The 12,500-nt window shown below is 36.5% G+C and overlaps 2 protein-coding genes across 4 annotated transcripts in view; both read left to right on the forward strand.

Annotated features, from left to right (window-relative positions):
• The window catches only part of MED31 (mediator complex subunit 31), a 14,622-nt gene extending 2,669 nt beyond the window's left edge, over nucleotides 1–11,953 (forward strand). For 2 of the 3 annotated variants that reach the window (XM_043023063.2, XM_043023066.2), the window contains exons 2-4: nucleotides 6,823–6,906; nucleotides 8,076–8,172; nucleotides 9,078–11,953. In XM_043023063.2, coding sequence (XP_042878997.2) covers nucleotides 6,823–6,906; nucleotides 8,076–8,172; nucleotides 9,078–9,351 — 455 coding nt within the window. In that variant the 3' untranslated portion in view covers nucleotides 9,352–11,953. Of the gene's footprint in view, nucleotides 1–5,181; nucleotides 5,266–6,822; nucleotides 6,907–8,075; nucleotides 8,173–9,077 lie in introns of all 3 variants that reach the window. The other variant, XM_086533247.1, reaches the window with a different exon arrangement.
• On the forward strand, nucleotides 9,473–11,953 carry LOC147472183 (sentrin-specific protease 8-like). The gene has a single exon (XM_086533237.1). It carries the CDS (start codon nucleotides 9,473–9,475, stop codon nucleotides 10,100–10,102), a length of 630 nt encoding a protein of 209 aa, XP_086389363.1. The 3' UTR covers nucleotides 10,103–11,953.
• Nucleotides 11,954–12,500: the final 547 nt, after the last annotated feature.

Raw genomic sequence — 12,500 nt, forward strand, 5'->3', positions numbered from 1 at the left:
GTTTTTTCAGACCAATTACTATTAACCCACTCTGGACGGGTGGTACAGTACTGTACCGCTCATTCAAAAGCCCAGTGGCCGGGCAGCACAGTATTGTGCCAGCCATTCAATTGATTTAGGCCTAATAATTTGAACGCCCCGGCATTGTGACATTCAAGGCTAGAATTCCCGTGGATGGGTTAATTGTATGACTGTATATTGAATATTTTGAAATACAAGAAATAATTTCCGGAAAATATTTGATTGGTAAATCTGTAATTTTTTTTTCTTCTTTTTTGAGATGGATATACTTAATATTTTCATTAAAATAATGCATATTTCAGACTGATGTCCTGTTTATCAGAATCAAGTCTACTGTAGTTGAATATATCAAGCTGAAAATATGAACCCATTCTTAAAAATTAGCCTTAAAATCCTTGGCAAACTTTTAACTACATTAATAAATTAAGCCAATTAGAATATGTGTGTTGTAGCAATGATAAGAACACGTTATGACACTTGTTTCTTGGATTTTTCATAAATATTTGATATCTTTCTCTTTTAAATTTTGTCATATATACTTTTTTTAGAAGGAAGTGTAACAAAAAAAAAAAAATCCTCCAAACACGACAGACAGTCCAATGAGACAAAAATCCAACTCTGTTGTTCCTCTCTTGCTCTAGTGATATATGGTTCTTCGTCTTTAGAACTTCTTCAAACTAGATCCAAAAGATGTGCTTTCTTATTTTAAAGTATACATTCATACACGATTAACTCATTGCGGATGAGTGTCATGAATCTTGAAGATGAATGTCATTGTGTATATGACAGAACATTGAAAAATGGTTATAAAGTTTTGTGTGACCATCATGGCACTGATTTCTGAACTACATATTTCCAAAGTCATCTGAAACCTTTGTTTTGTGATGTTCACAAGGGTAAATACACTTTGTGGAGGTGGAAGTGCAGAGAAAATATTTTCCTGTTCCTCTAATTTCTTGCCGATGTCCGCAGCATCAGAAAGATCTTTCCTGATGGCCAATTAGCTTGCTTGATCTCTCATTCACAACTTGTTAAGAACTAAGAATTAGGTACATTCATTTAAGCCTGAATTATTCTTAGTTTTCAATTTATTGGTCAATAATGTCAAAATCATCCTTCGTGTAACCCAAATAATTTCCACAGTGAGCAGTAACCAAAAATAGATTGATGTATCTCAAACACAGTCACTGGAATGATAAGAACACAATTAAAGAGCAAAATACCTGAGCATGTGTACTAGACGTTATACATTAAAAAATGAAATAATAGCATTGTTTTCTCTTTTTAGCTGGTCGTTTGGTTTTTGTAAGTATTGATGCCTGCAAACCCACCTCAATGGGTGATTTGAATTCCAAGATCATTGAAGAAAATTCAGATACAAAGCCTCATTAGAAGTATATGTGTATATTTTACATAAAAAAGAAGAAAAAAACATTTTTTAAAGCAGTTTAAAAGACACAAAGACAGAAAGTAATAAAAATGTAACAGAAATGGATGTTCAGATATTTTACTTATAAATGAATACCAGACTAAATGGGAAGACTATTGGGGATTTTTCAATTATTTTTGTACACGTCTCAAGTATAAAATGTGTAATATGCACTGGGTGCACAGCTGCACTGCACTTGAGTGAGGTTTGGTAATGCATTTAGCAATTTTATCATCTCTGATACTTTTTTTTTCTTTTTTCAATTTATGATTGTTGTGATTCACCATAAGCATGGACTTCCTTTCTGTAGTGGGCCTCATGCTTCGATTCCCGACCCCCTCCCACATGACTGGTCTGGGGGGGAGGAAATAAGAGCTGTAATTTTGGGTAGGGAAAAAAGCAGACATATTATTTGCTGTAGAAAAAACAATAACCTGTCCAAGGAAGCCATGCTGCCAAATTAAGAACACATTTCAGTACGGCCATGACCAAGGGCCCTGCCGTGGACCCCAATAGATGTCTTCCCTTGTTAACAGTTTTACAAAAGTATTAAACACAAATGTTTAAAATTCAAATTATGAATTTTATCAGAGAAGTGATGACATTTATAAGTAAAATAAAATATCTTATCTCAGAGTCTCACTTCGAAATATTCTATTGCTATCTGGTTTTATGCATGTTGGATATCAGTAAAATGATGGTCTATAAATTGTCTAGGCTTTATATTTCAATTAAGCACATGTTCTGGAATATTTTGCACTGTATACTGGTGAACTGCACTGCTGTTTTAGACAAATATGCATAAATCTTCAAGAATTTGATAGAGAGAAAAAAAAATTGTAACTTTTTTTCTTTTTCTTTTAATTTTTGCACTTGCAGGAACTTAAAAAGAGATTTCTTTTCAGTCAGGTAAATAGTCACTTTAGATAATGTTTTAGAAAGGGTAGCTAGTCCAAACCATGTCATAAACTATAATGAGAGAGTAGCTTAAGAGCAGCAAATGTGTAGAATATAAGTGAGAGAGAGTATGAAAGAGAAAGAGAGGAATGGGAAGCATAGATGCATGTTCTTTTGTCGTGATTTCCTGACTGACAATAAGCTTTTGCCTGGTTATTGTATGAATAGTAGATTAAGTCATGTTATTTTTGTAATAGCTTATCCCTTTTTTTTATAATGCTGACAAAGACACAGTCCTTTTGCATTTCTTTGTTATTGTTTTTCTTTTTTTTTTTTGTATATACTTTTCTTTTTTCCTGATGTACTAATGACGAAATGTGGAATGTGATCCTCTTCTTCCGAGACCAACATCTTAGCTGGCTGCAGAGTGCTGTTTGCATAGAGATCCATTTTCATTTGTTTTGAAATGTGAATGCAATTGCTTCTTGCTACTTTCAACTTATAATATAGATAGATCGCTTCTGTTGTGTTTTTCATTAATGATTTGGAACCCGAGACCATTGAACCCATTCACTACACGAGGCATAAATTTGATCACAAGGTAAGGTAGTTACAGAGATTAGTGACATGTTATAAGTTCATAGTTGACCCTCTAGTTTCCGGAAACTGGTTTTATGAATTGGATGTTATTTTTGCACGCTGGCAGTGGCACAGGTCGGTCGGTAAGGTATATAGGGCAAATACAATAGCTAACCAGGATGGTTCATTTGAGTTTTAACAATGCGGTGATCTAAAGGTACAACCTTCTTTGCTCAGACATTTATATGATGAGAGTATACTAGCATGAGCCACCTACTTAACATTAAGACCAAGCGCTTCCATGAAAATGTCTCCATGATTTCAATTGTTTTCAAGAAAAAGTAATTTCATACAAGTATGACGGTGTGAATAAGAGAAGAGAGATGTATTTTATGTAAATGTGATCTAGAATTTTTTTGAAATTTGACATGTAATTATAAATGGTTTAAATGACCAAATTACAATTATTCATATCACTTTTCAGGAGAGTGAATATACATTATTAGATGCTCACAACTATTGCATATGTTATATTGAAATGGGCAAACTATTTTAGATGTAATGCTGTGGAGTTATGGTCTCTCTTGCTCAAAAGTCTCATCATGATAGTGCAGGTAATCTTTATAAACTTGTAATTCATTCTCTCTGTGTCAGTCTCTGATTCTGTCTGTCTCTCTGTCAGTCTGTCTGTAAATACACCATTATTTTGTCTGGATAGTGCAGGTAAGGTTCAAAAGTGTTAAGTAATCCAGGTATATTTAATCTTTCTTTATAAACTTGTAATTCATTCTCTCTGTGTCAGTCTCTGATTCTGTCTGTCTCTCTGTCTCTCCTCTCTCTCTCTCTCTCTCTCTCTCTCTCCCTTCTCCTTCCTCTCTCTCTCCTCTCCCTCTCCTCTTTCCCCTCTCTCTCCCCCTTCTCTCTCTCTCTCTCTCTCTCTCTCTCTCTCTCTCTCTCTCTCTCTCTCTCTCTCTCTCTCTCTCTCTCTCTCTCTCTCTCTCTCTCTCTCTCTCTCTCTCTCTCTCTCTCTCTCTCTCTCTATTGCCCTCTCTCTTGCCCTCTCTCCCTCCCTCACCCTCTCCCTTTCTCATTATCTATCTGCCTCCCCCAAACTCTGACATGGGTGACACAGCCATTGGTTTGTATTCATAAAATGTGCCATTGCCAGTCATTTAATCCCTGCCAGTATTGTACACCTTTAGTACACCTTGCTTTTTATATGCCTGTGCAAGTTCCTATTTTTTATATGAATATCTTTTATTGATGTTTTATTTTATTTTTTATATCTTTTTATGGAATATTACCCTTTCTCTGGTTAGAGATTATGATGAAATGGAGACCAAAAAGTATCTGGACCCAAAAGCATTGTTGTTTTTCTTACTTACCATGATAATTCCATTTTATTTGTGTCATAAACTCAAGCTCATTGCAATTGATAAATCTTTGATATAAAGTTGTGTAAATCATATTATTTATAATAATTTTTTTTGCCTAGAATCTTTCTTATTACAAATGAATGTATTATTTGCAGATACGGTACTATTTTGTGTAGTCTTGGCACAAGCATTCTACTTAAAGAAAATTCTATCAGGCATTCTCAGATTTCTCAAGCGTTCCTGACATTGTCATAATACTGACAGAGGCTAGTTATTTTCTATTTGTCTATTTCATTGTTCCATGAGGACTGGGTTATGACAGCTGAAGGTGTCAGTCAATTCTGTATTATTCCCTAACTTTATTGCAGTTTAACTTCAGAATCTTATTTTATGTTTAATATACCAAGAGGAAGATATGTATATATTTGCATTGAATTTTATTAAGATTAACCCAGTGGAGCACATATTTTTGAGCTGTTGTAATAATAGACTGTAGTCTACTTTTCTTCAGCTGCAGGTAAATGTTTTAAGCCAACTCACTGCCAGGAATTAGGGAGTCACAAGTGGTCCTGCCAAAACCAAGTGCCTTGCCAAACCAATTTTAACCCATTGCGGACGGGTGTCATGACATACATGACGTAGGAGCTTTGGCCTGACGCTGGGCGTCATGTCATACATGATGTTCGGGGATTTTGGATCACTGTGCCATTTTAATGTGCTATGAGAAAGGAGTGAGTGATGATGGCAACTGCTGTCGTAATTACTGTAATATTAAGCTAACTGGACGTCCAAAATCTAGATGGCACCACTTTCTCCTAGCACCAGTGAGAGCCTTGAATGGCACTCATCCACGGTCTCTAGCAAGCACTATCTTTATAGAGGGATGGCACACAGCAAGTTGACGACCATCTTGCTCTAAAGTACCGCCGATGAAGGATGTGCAGGCAGAACGAGAAGAGGAAGGTGACTCAATCCATACCGTGTCTAAAATGTGCTCCTGTGCCAATATGGATGCCTTTCACTGTGTGCACACAGTCATAAGCACAGGTTTCATTCCTCTTCCCTACCTCTTCATGTTATCTTCATTGTAGGTGGTTATATGTTTCATATTCGTTCATGACAGCACAAAAATACGAAAAAATAAAGTTGCCTTTTGTCCTCCAATAAAACAGCAATACTTCTATCACACTGATTATAAATAAAATAATGAGCTAATATGGATCATGTACTACAATTTTAGTCAACTGCAACATTGATAGAGCCTGTCATATAGCACATTTAAGTCTCTAAACTCAGTAAAACACACAAAAAATAAAACACAAAAACGGCTCTAGTTTTACAATGAATGACTGAAAGAGAGTGGGAAGATTCAATTAATGCTACTTCAAGCTGCCTCGCTCTAAAATAAAACCTATCCTGGAGACTGGGCAAGCAATCTACCCCCGTCCGCAATGCGTTAATTGAGATTGTCACCTCCTATCATATTTTTATTAATGAAAGATATAATTAGTTTAGTGTCTGTGATTACTACCACCAGTTAATACTGTGAAGTACATTGTAGCTTAACCCAGCACTCCATATCAGGTTGTTTATTTTGCATCTAGGAATATTATTGAGCTTCACAAGTTCATTAAACTATTTTAAAGAATTTGTTGTATTTATAAGGGCAAGATCTTGTGTTGGTAGTTCCACAATTAGTCAAGATGTTTGCAAGAGGTAATAAATGATAGTTAATGTTCCTATGAAATATGGTTTCTTAATAAATAGTAACTCAATATTCCTTTCCTCAGTTAGCTGTCACATTGACTGTCAGTTAGGAAAAAATAGACTGAAGTTTATAGGTAAGCTAAGTGCTGTAAAGACGAGTATTGATTTGAAAAGCATTAAATCATCCTTGTTGTCATAGTTACCGGCTTTGTTAATGCAATAGTGATATCTGTTTTATTTTGATGGTCCTCACACCATGGGTCCAAATATTTTATGGTGTTTTTGTATGTTTCATTTATTTTTCTTTAACCAATGTTGGTCTTTGAGTAAGAGTAGTGAAGAAAACAGAAGAAAGGAAATTAGCAAAAAAAAAATTAAAAGACAAGATTATGAAATTGAATGAAAGATACAGGGAAAGACAGAAAGAAAAAGGAGATTAAAATGTAAAAAAAAAATATTGCTTGTATTGATCAGAGGAGTAAACTAAGAACCATGATTTTGAAAGTTATTTATTGATTCACATCATAATAATTTTTCCTTTCTTTGATTCTCTGTGAATGTTTCGTAAGAGAGTTGAACGTAGGTGATTTATAATCTGTTATGTCTAAAGGTAGTGCAAGTGTTCTCTAGGTGGTAATTTGTATGGGAACATCTGGTATGTTTGATAGTGGATATAACAATTTTCTGTTTAGTTTACAGGATGGAGAACTTCAAGCGCATAGTGAATCAATTTTGAACGTCGTCTCTGCTCTTGAGACATTGAGAGTAGACGTTTTAAACTCTTCTTAGCCACAGTGTTTTCCCAATTTGCAGGAGAGAGTGAGGATGGGCAGCGTCTGAGGTTCCAGATTGAACTGGAGTTTGTCCAGTGTCTGGCTAACCCCAACTACCTGCTCTGTAAGTACCTGGATCTCAGTCTTGAACCGGGTTACCTGAAAGTTCAGAAATCCTAAATGTTTTGTCTGCCTGCTTTTGCACAATCACTTGCTGGGTAGATTTTATCTGCAGAACAAATGTATTATATTTTTAACTATTTTCTTTACTACTAAATGCAATAATTAGACATTCTAAACTATCACTCCATATTGTTTATTCTATAAAGCTTTTTGTGATATAGAATTTGTTATTTGATCAGTTTATAAGAAAATCTGTAATGTTGATATTGCACAAGAGACTAAGAAGGTTCAATATCTAAAGAAAGGAAACACTTAAGCATATCTTACCTCATTGATGATTTATAGCTAAAGAGACAAAGTTTCTCCCTCTCTTTAAATACATTTAATCAATTTTTTTGTAGTATTTTGGAGGGAATATAAAATTGAAGAAACTAAAAAAATGAATTTACAAAGCAGAAGCCCAAACAGTGTACTTGTTTTCAGGTGCCATTAGAAACATCCATGGCACAGAAAAGGTGATGACACATGGTGACGAATAGTTGTATAGGACAATTATGCTGATCTAGACACCCAAGATTGCTAGAATTCTCAAAAAATTATAATGATTGTTACCCAGTTCCGTAGAAGATTTAATATCATCGACGTCCTGGCCCAGTGATTTTGAATTGTTTAATTTTTGTCATATGATCTTTTTTAACAGAAAGGCTGATAGTGCCTATAAGGATTGACACCATTTAGCAATATTATGAAGCCTCAGTTATTTCCTCTTTGTTTCCAAGCAAATTATTTCTTAGAAGTCAGGTTTTTTGCTAGTAAGAGTAAGTAAGTGGTTTAAAAGCCACTCTTTCTCAGAGTTAATGCAGTCTTATACATGTCTAGAGTTAGTCAGCCTTTTTTTCTTTTATGATATATGTACTCTTTAATTCCTTTTTTCCCCTTTCTTGTGTGCTTTTTTTTAAAGTTCTCTATTTCTGTCTCTCTCTTTATCCTATGTCTCCTTAGCAACCTAGCACTTATGGAAGGATCTTTGTGCAAAAAAAAGTATTTACAGTGAAAAAAAAAAACATTGTGAAAGTACATGTATACATACACTCCCAGTATCAATGAGTTGCAAGTGCATGCAAACAGCCCATAGGAGAATGACAAATTTATATCCCCTTTCTCTTCCAGTCCTGGCACAGCGTGGGTACTTCAAGGACCAGACCTTCATCAACTACCTCAAGTATCTTCAGTACTGGAAAGAGCCTGAATATGCAAAGTACTTGAAGTAAGTGTCAATGCTTTAGGAAGATTCACTGATTCTTTTCCCGTTTGTAGCCTTAGACAGGCCAAATCTGAAGATGCATAACCTGGCTGGGGTATCTTAACCCATTGCGTACGGGTGTCATGACATATATGATGGCACCGATTAAGCCTAAGAGACGGGTGTCTGCTCACAGTTGAAGCGCGTGCACAGCCATGAAGTATTGTGGCAGTAACGCAAGCTAGCTCCATAGCTACAGGGTTCCAAAGTCAGCCTAAACCCACTTTTTATGATGGACTTATGGAAAATATTGTTTGGGCTAGTCTGCGCTACCCAGAGGGCGGAGAAAACCCTTTCCCCGTCCTTCTAATTTTTAGCCAGTGCTGCTAGTGTCATAGACTGCCCGTCCTGATGACCAGTTAGGTTGTTAGGCGCTCCATCTGCAATGGGTTAAAATGTGATCATTGCACAAAAAAAAATTAATTCTTCTGTATTGTATAAAGACATCTTAACCCATTCATGCCGGGGGCATTCCAGCCTTGCAAGTTGCAATGCCGGGGCTCTCGAACGCATAGGCCTAAATCAATTAAATGATCGACACTGTATGACGGCACCCTGTGAACGGGCCTTGAATGCGCGGTACCCCTGGTGTACCACCCTTCCAGAGAGGGTTAATGTAATTGAAAAAGGAAATTAACCCATTCCCGCCGGCACTGTTCCGTCTTTGCATGGCTGAAATGCCGGGGCTCTCGAACGCATAGGCCTAAATCAATTATACGATTGACGGCGCATGCCGGACCCGGCGCTATGCATATTACATAATCATCGTCTGTGGACGGCAGCCGGCGGTATCACAATTTTTTGTTTTTTTATGGCTAAAATTCATGTTGAGGAAGTGGCTAATTTCTTTTTCTTTTTTTCTTTCACAGATACCCTGTGTGCCTTTATTTCTTGGACCTTTTGCAGCACGAAAACTTCAGGAAGGAGATTGTCAACGGTCAGTGCGCCAAATTCATCGATGACCAGACAGTGTTGCACTGGCAGCACTACACAAGGAAGCGCATGAAACTTCTAGAAACCGGTTTCAATCAACAGGGATCACACACTCCAGTGTCTCAGACAACTGCAGTTTCAGGAGCACAACCACAGGCTACAATGCCCACCAGTCTTATTAATGGTCATGGGCAAATCCAGAAAGTGTGAAGAGAGAAACCCATTGCTGTTCTGAGGGTTTTAAGATATCTTGATAAGGGTAACTAAATTCAGGAAAATCTTGAGATAGTGGAAATTTTTTGGTTTTCAGAAGGGGATTAAGTTTGCCAACATGGGAGACCGTGTCGTTCTCAGCTACCATGACTGTCTTATTATGGAGTCAGACTTGCGGTTGTTAGAGGGTCGTAATTGGTTGAATGACTCACTCATATCCTTTTGGTTCGAGCACCTTCAACATGAGGTCTTCCGAGGAAATTCCCGTCTTTTGTTTATCAGCCCGGAGGTTACCCAGCTGATTAAGATGGGAGATCCTAATGAATTACCAATTTTTCTAGATCCCCTCGATGCAAAGTACAAGGAGTATATATTTCTTCCCGTGAATGACAACTCGTCCGTGATTGCACCTGGGGGCAGTCACTGGAGTCTTTTAATCTACAGCAAATATGATAGCAAGTGGTATCATTATGACTCCCAGAGGGGCTGCAACTACCGTGACGCTCGTTGCCTCGTACAAAGGATTAATTCATACTTGGACAGGGACATACCAGCTACCCTAGTTGATGCCAGTTGCACACAGCAAGATAATAGCTACGACTGTGGGGCCTTCGTCATGACGTATGCGCACAGAGCGGCTGAGCAGGCCCTGAAAGGTTCAGCCATCGGGACGTGCTTTGTGGACAGACAAGAAACAAACCGCATGAGGGATTTGATCAAGTCTCTTGTCTACAGCTTGAAGCGGTGAAGATGATGAGGGAAGAAATTAGCACACCTCCTGCCTTGTTCCTTGACTGCCGAAGAAACCGTCAAATTCTATACTAGGCCCATTTAGCCTGACCTGTGTTGAAGCTCCTACTGATGCTGTATGTAAGATGTCGCTTGTCATGAGCAAGACTCGGCCAGGGTCTGCCGTGTGCTGCTTGTTCCTGATTGCTGTGGCATTATTTTTGTTGATTTTGGAGTGACGAGCAGTCCCTTTTGAGTTGCAAAGTACCTAACTTCAACATGTTTTAAGCCCATTTATGCTTCATTATTAATGGAGATACTTACCTCAGGTTATTTTATTAGATGGTTTTTTGCTCTTGCACTGAAAAAAAAGAACAGGAACTATTTTAGAGACTAATAGTCTGCTAAATGTTAGTTGATTAACAGCTACTGAGTTTGCAATGATGAATAAAAAGGTGCATAGATGAATAGGTTATGATTATCCTGTTTTACAGTTTTCCTTAAAATCCCTGAAGGACACCTCACTTCACAGCTTCATGAACAGACAGGACTTAACACTGACGTATCTAAACTCAAATTAATTTCATTTGGGTATTTATAATGCAGATTATTTGGATGGTTTATTTTTGGACTTCTTTCGTGTTGACTCCAGTATGCACACACACCCGAGAATACAGCAATGCCCATTTTTGTCCTTTTAAAGGTTATGAGAAGAATAGATGGTTCAGAAAAATTTGAGCCGATGCCAAAGAAGAATTGCTATTGCATATTTGTGACCTACCACAAAATGGGTTCGAATGGATAGGTGAATGGATTTGAAATAATGGTATACTTAATGCATTAAAACTCTGTAGCAATGTGCAATACACCATGATGTTAAGTACATTAAGCTTTTGGATATCACTGCCTCAATCATGTGCTGACCTTATCCCACCTAGGTCACATGTTGCTCCTAATTAAAAAGGCTTACTTGTGTATTCTGATCCATTTTCTGGTGAAGAGTCGTATTTCCTGTGGGGTTGCAAAGTAAATATAACCTCTTTCACCATTGTCCAGTTGATCCAACAGAAATGTTGATTGCAAACGGTAAAGTGGATGAACAAATCTGAAATACATAATTATATGAATATCAAATGATGCTAATATTTAGTTTTATTTGCATGTTTTTCTTTTGCTTATCAATTGAGTGGGGTGAGTGCAAATCCTTTTGTTAAATCTTAACAATATATTAAATCAAATTAATTGTTTTAGATTTATAATTTGAGAAATTATTCGGTAATTAGAAAATGCTGATGATAAAATTTCCTATGGATAAATATTTATAGAAAAGAGAATTTTATGTTCGTCAAACACTATGAAAATTACAACGTGATTTTCAATCCAGCTGCCATGACTCATCAGTTCTTATTCCTGAGATGTAATTGATCCTTAATTTGGTATGTTCTCCATTATTTATTCCTTTTGATAATTAGTTTTGTAGTTGATTTATTATTTTGTATTTTATGACTTTTTGTATAACATGAAACACAATTTAAATTTCTTTCACAAAAGTTCCTTTTTATTATCGGGGTGTATCTTCATTTAGATAGAATATGAAAGATGTTTTCATTTATTGATTTTGATTAGATTTTAAGAAAATAATAGTTTGCAAAAAGCTTGTGAAACAAAATGAAAATTGCATTACAAGAATTGACTTGAATAATGACTGATTATGAGGCAGGACAGTGACAAAGGACACTTATAAGTAAGTTTGAAATTGTTATTGGAATTTCTTGCAAATATGACAGTATTTGAAGTGAAAGTGTAATGTAATCAATATTTTTTAATATAACCTATTATGGAAAAAAAAATACATTGTCTGAAAATGAAACAGATAGTCTTCTTTTCCCTCATGCGCTTGCTCATAATCTCTCTCTCCTACTCTCTCTTTGCCTCCTCCTCTTCCTCTACTTTTTCCTTTTTCTGTTTTCTTCTCAGTATCTCCCTTTTCTCTTTTTCTTCTATTTTTCCTCTTTTATCCTTCGCTTCATTTTTATTATCACCATCTGGTTATCCTCACCTTCCTCCTTATTCTGCATGTCCCTCTTTTCATTCTTCCTCTCCTCCTTAAAGTTCCTTTTCTGGCTCTTACTCCTCTTATTCTGCCTTCTCTCTTTCACTCTCTCCTCATTTCTCCTCCTGTTCTTATTCTCTTTCTTCCCCTTCCATTTTTTCTTTACTTCTCTTCTCTGTAAGACACCCAAGATTTATTCCAATGGGTGTTTTACATTTGGTACAACTGTACAGCTTGTCTGTATGTCTAACTTATAGAATGAGTAAGGTGCGTCTTTCTTGTTCCCTTTGAGTGTTGGCATGTGACATAAATGGGTTTGAAGTTGTATAAGTGACCAAATTTTGGCTCATAAAGGATGGTTAGC

The sequence above is a fragment of the Penaeus japonicus genome, unplaced genomic scaffold, assembly GCF_977035675.1.
Source record: "Penaeus japonicus unplaced genomic scaffold, GWHDUDI00000001_assembly GWHDUDI00000003, whole genome shotgun sequence".
Taxonomy (NCBI): domain Eukaryota; kingdom Metazoa; phylum Arthropoda; class Malacostraca; order Decapoda; family Penaeidae; genus Penaeus; species Penaeus japonicus.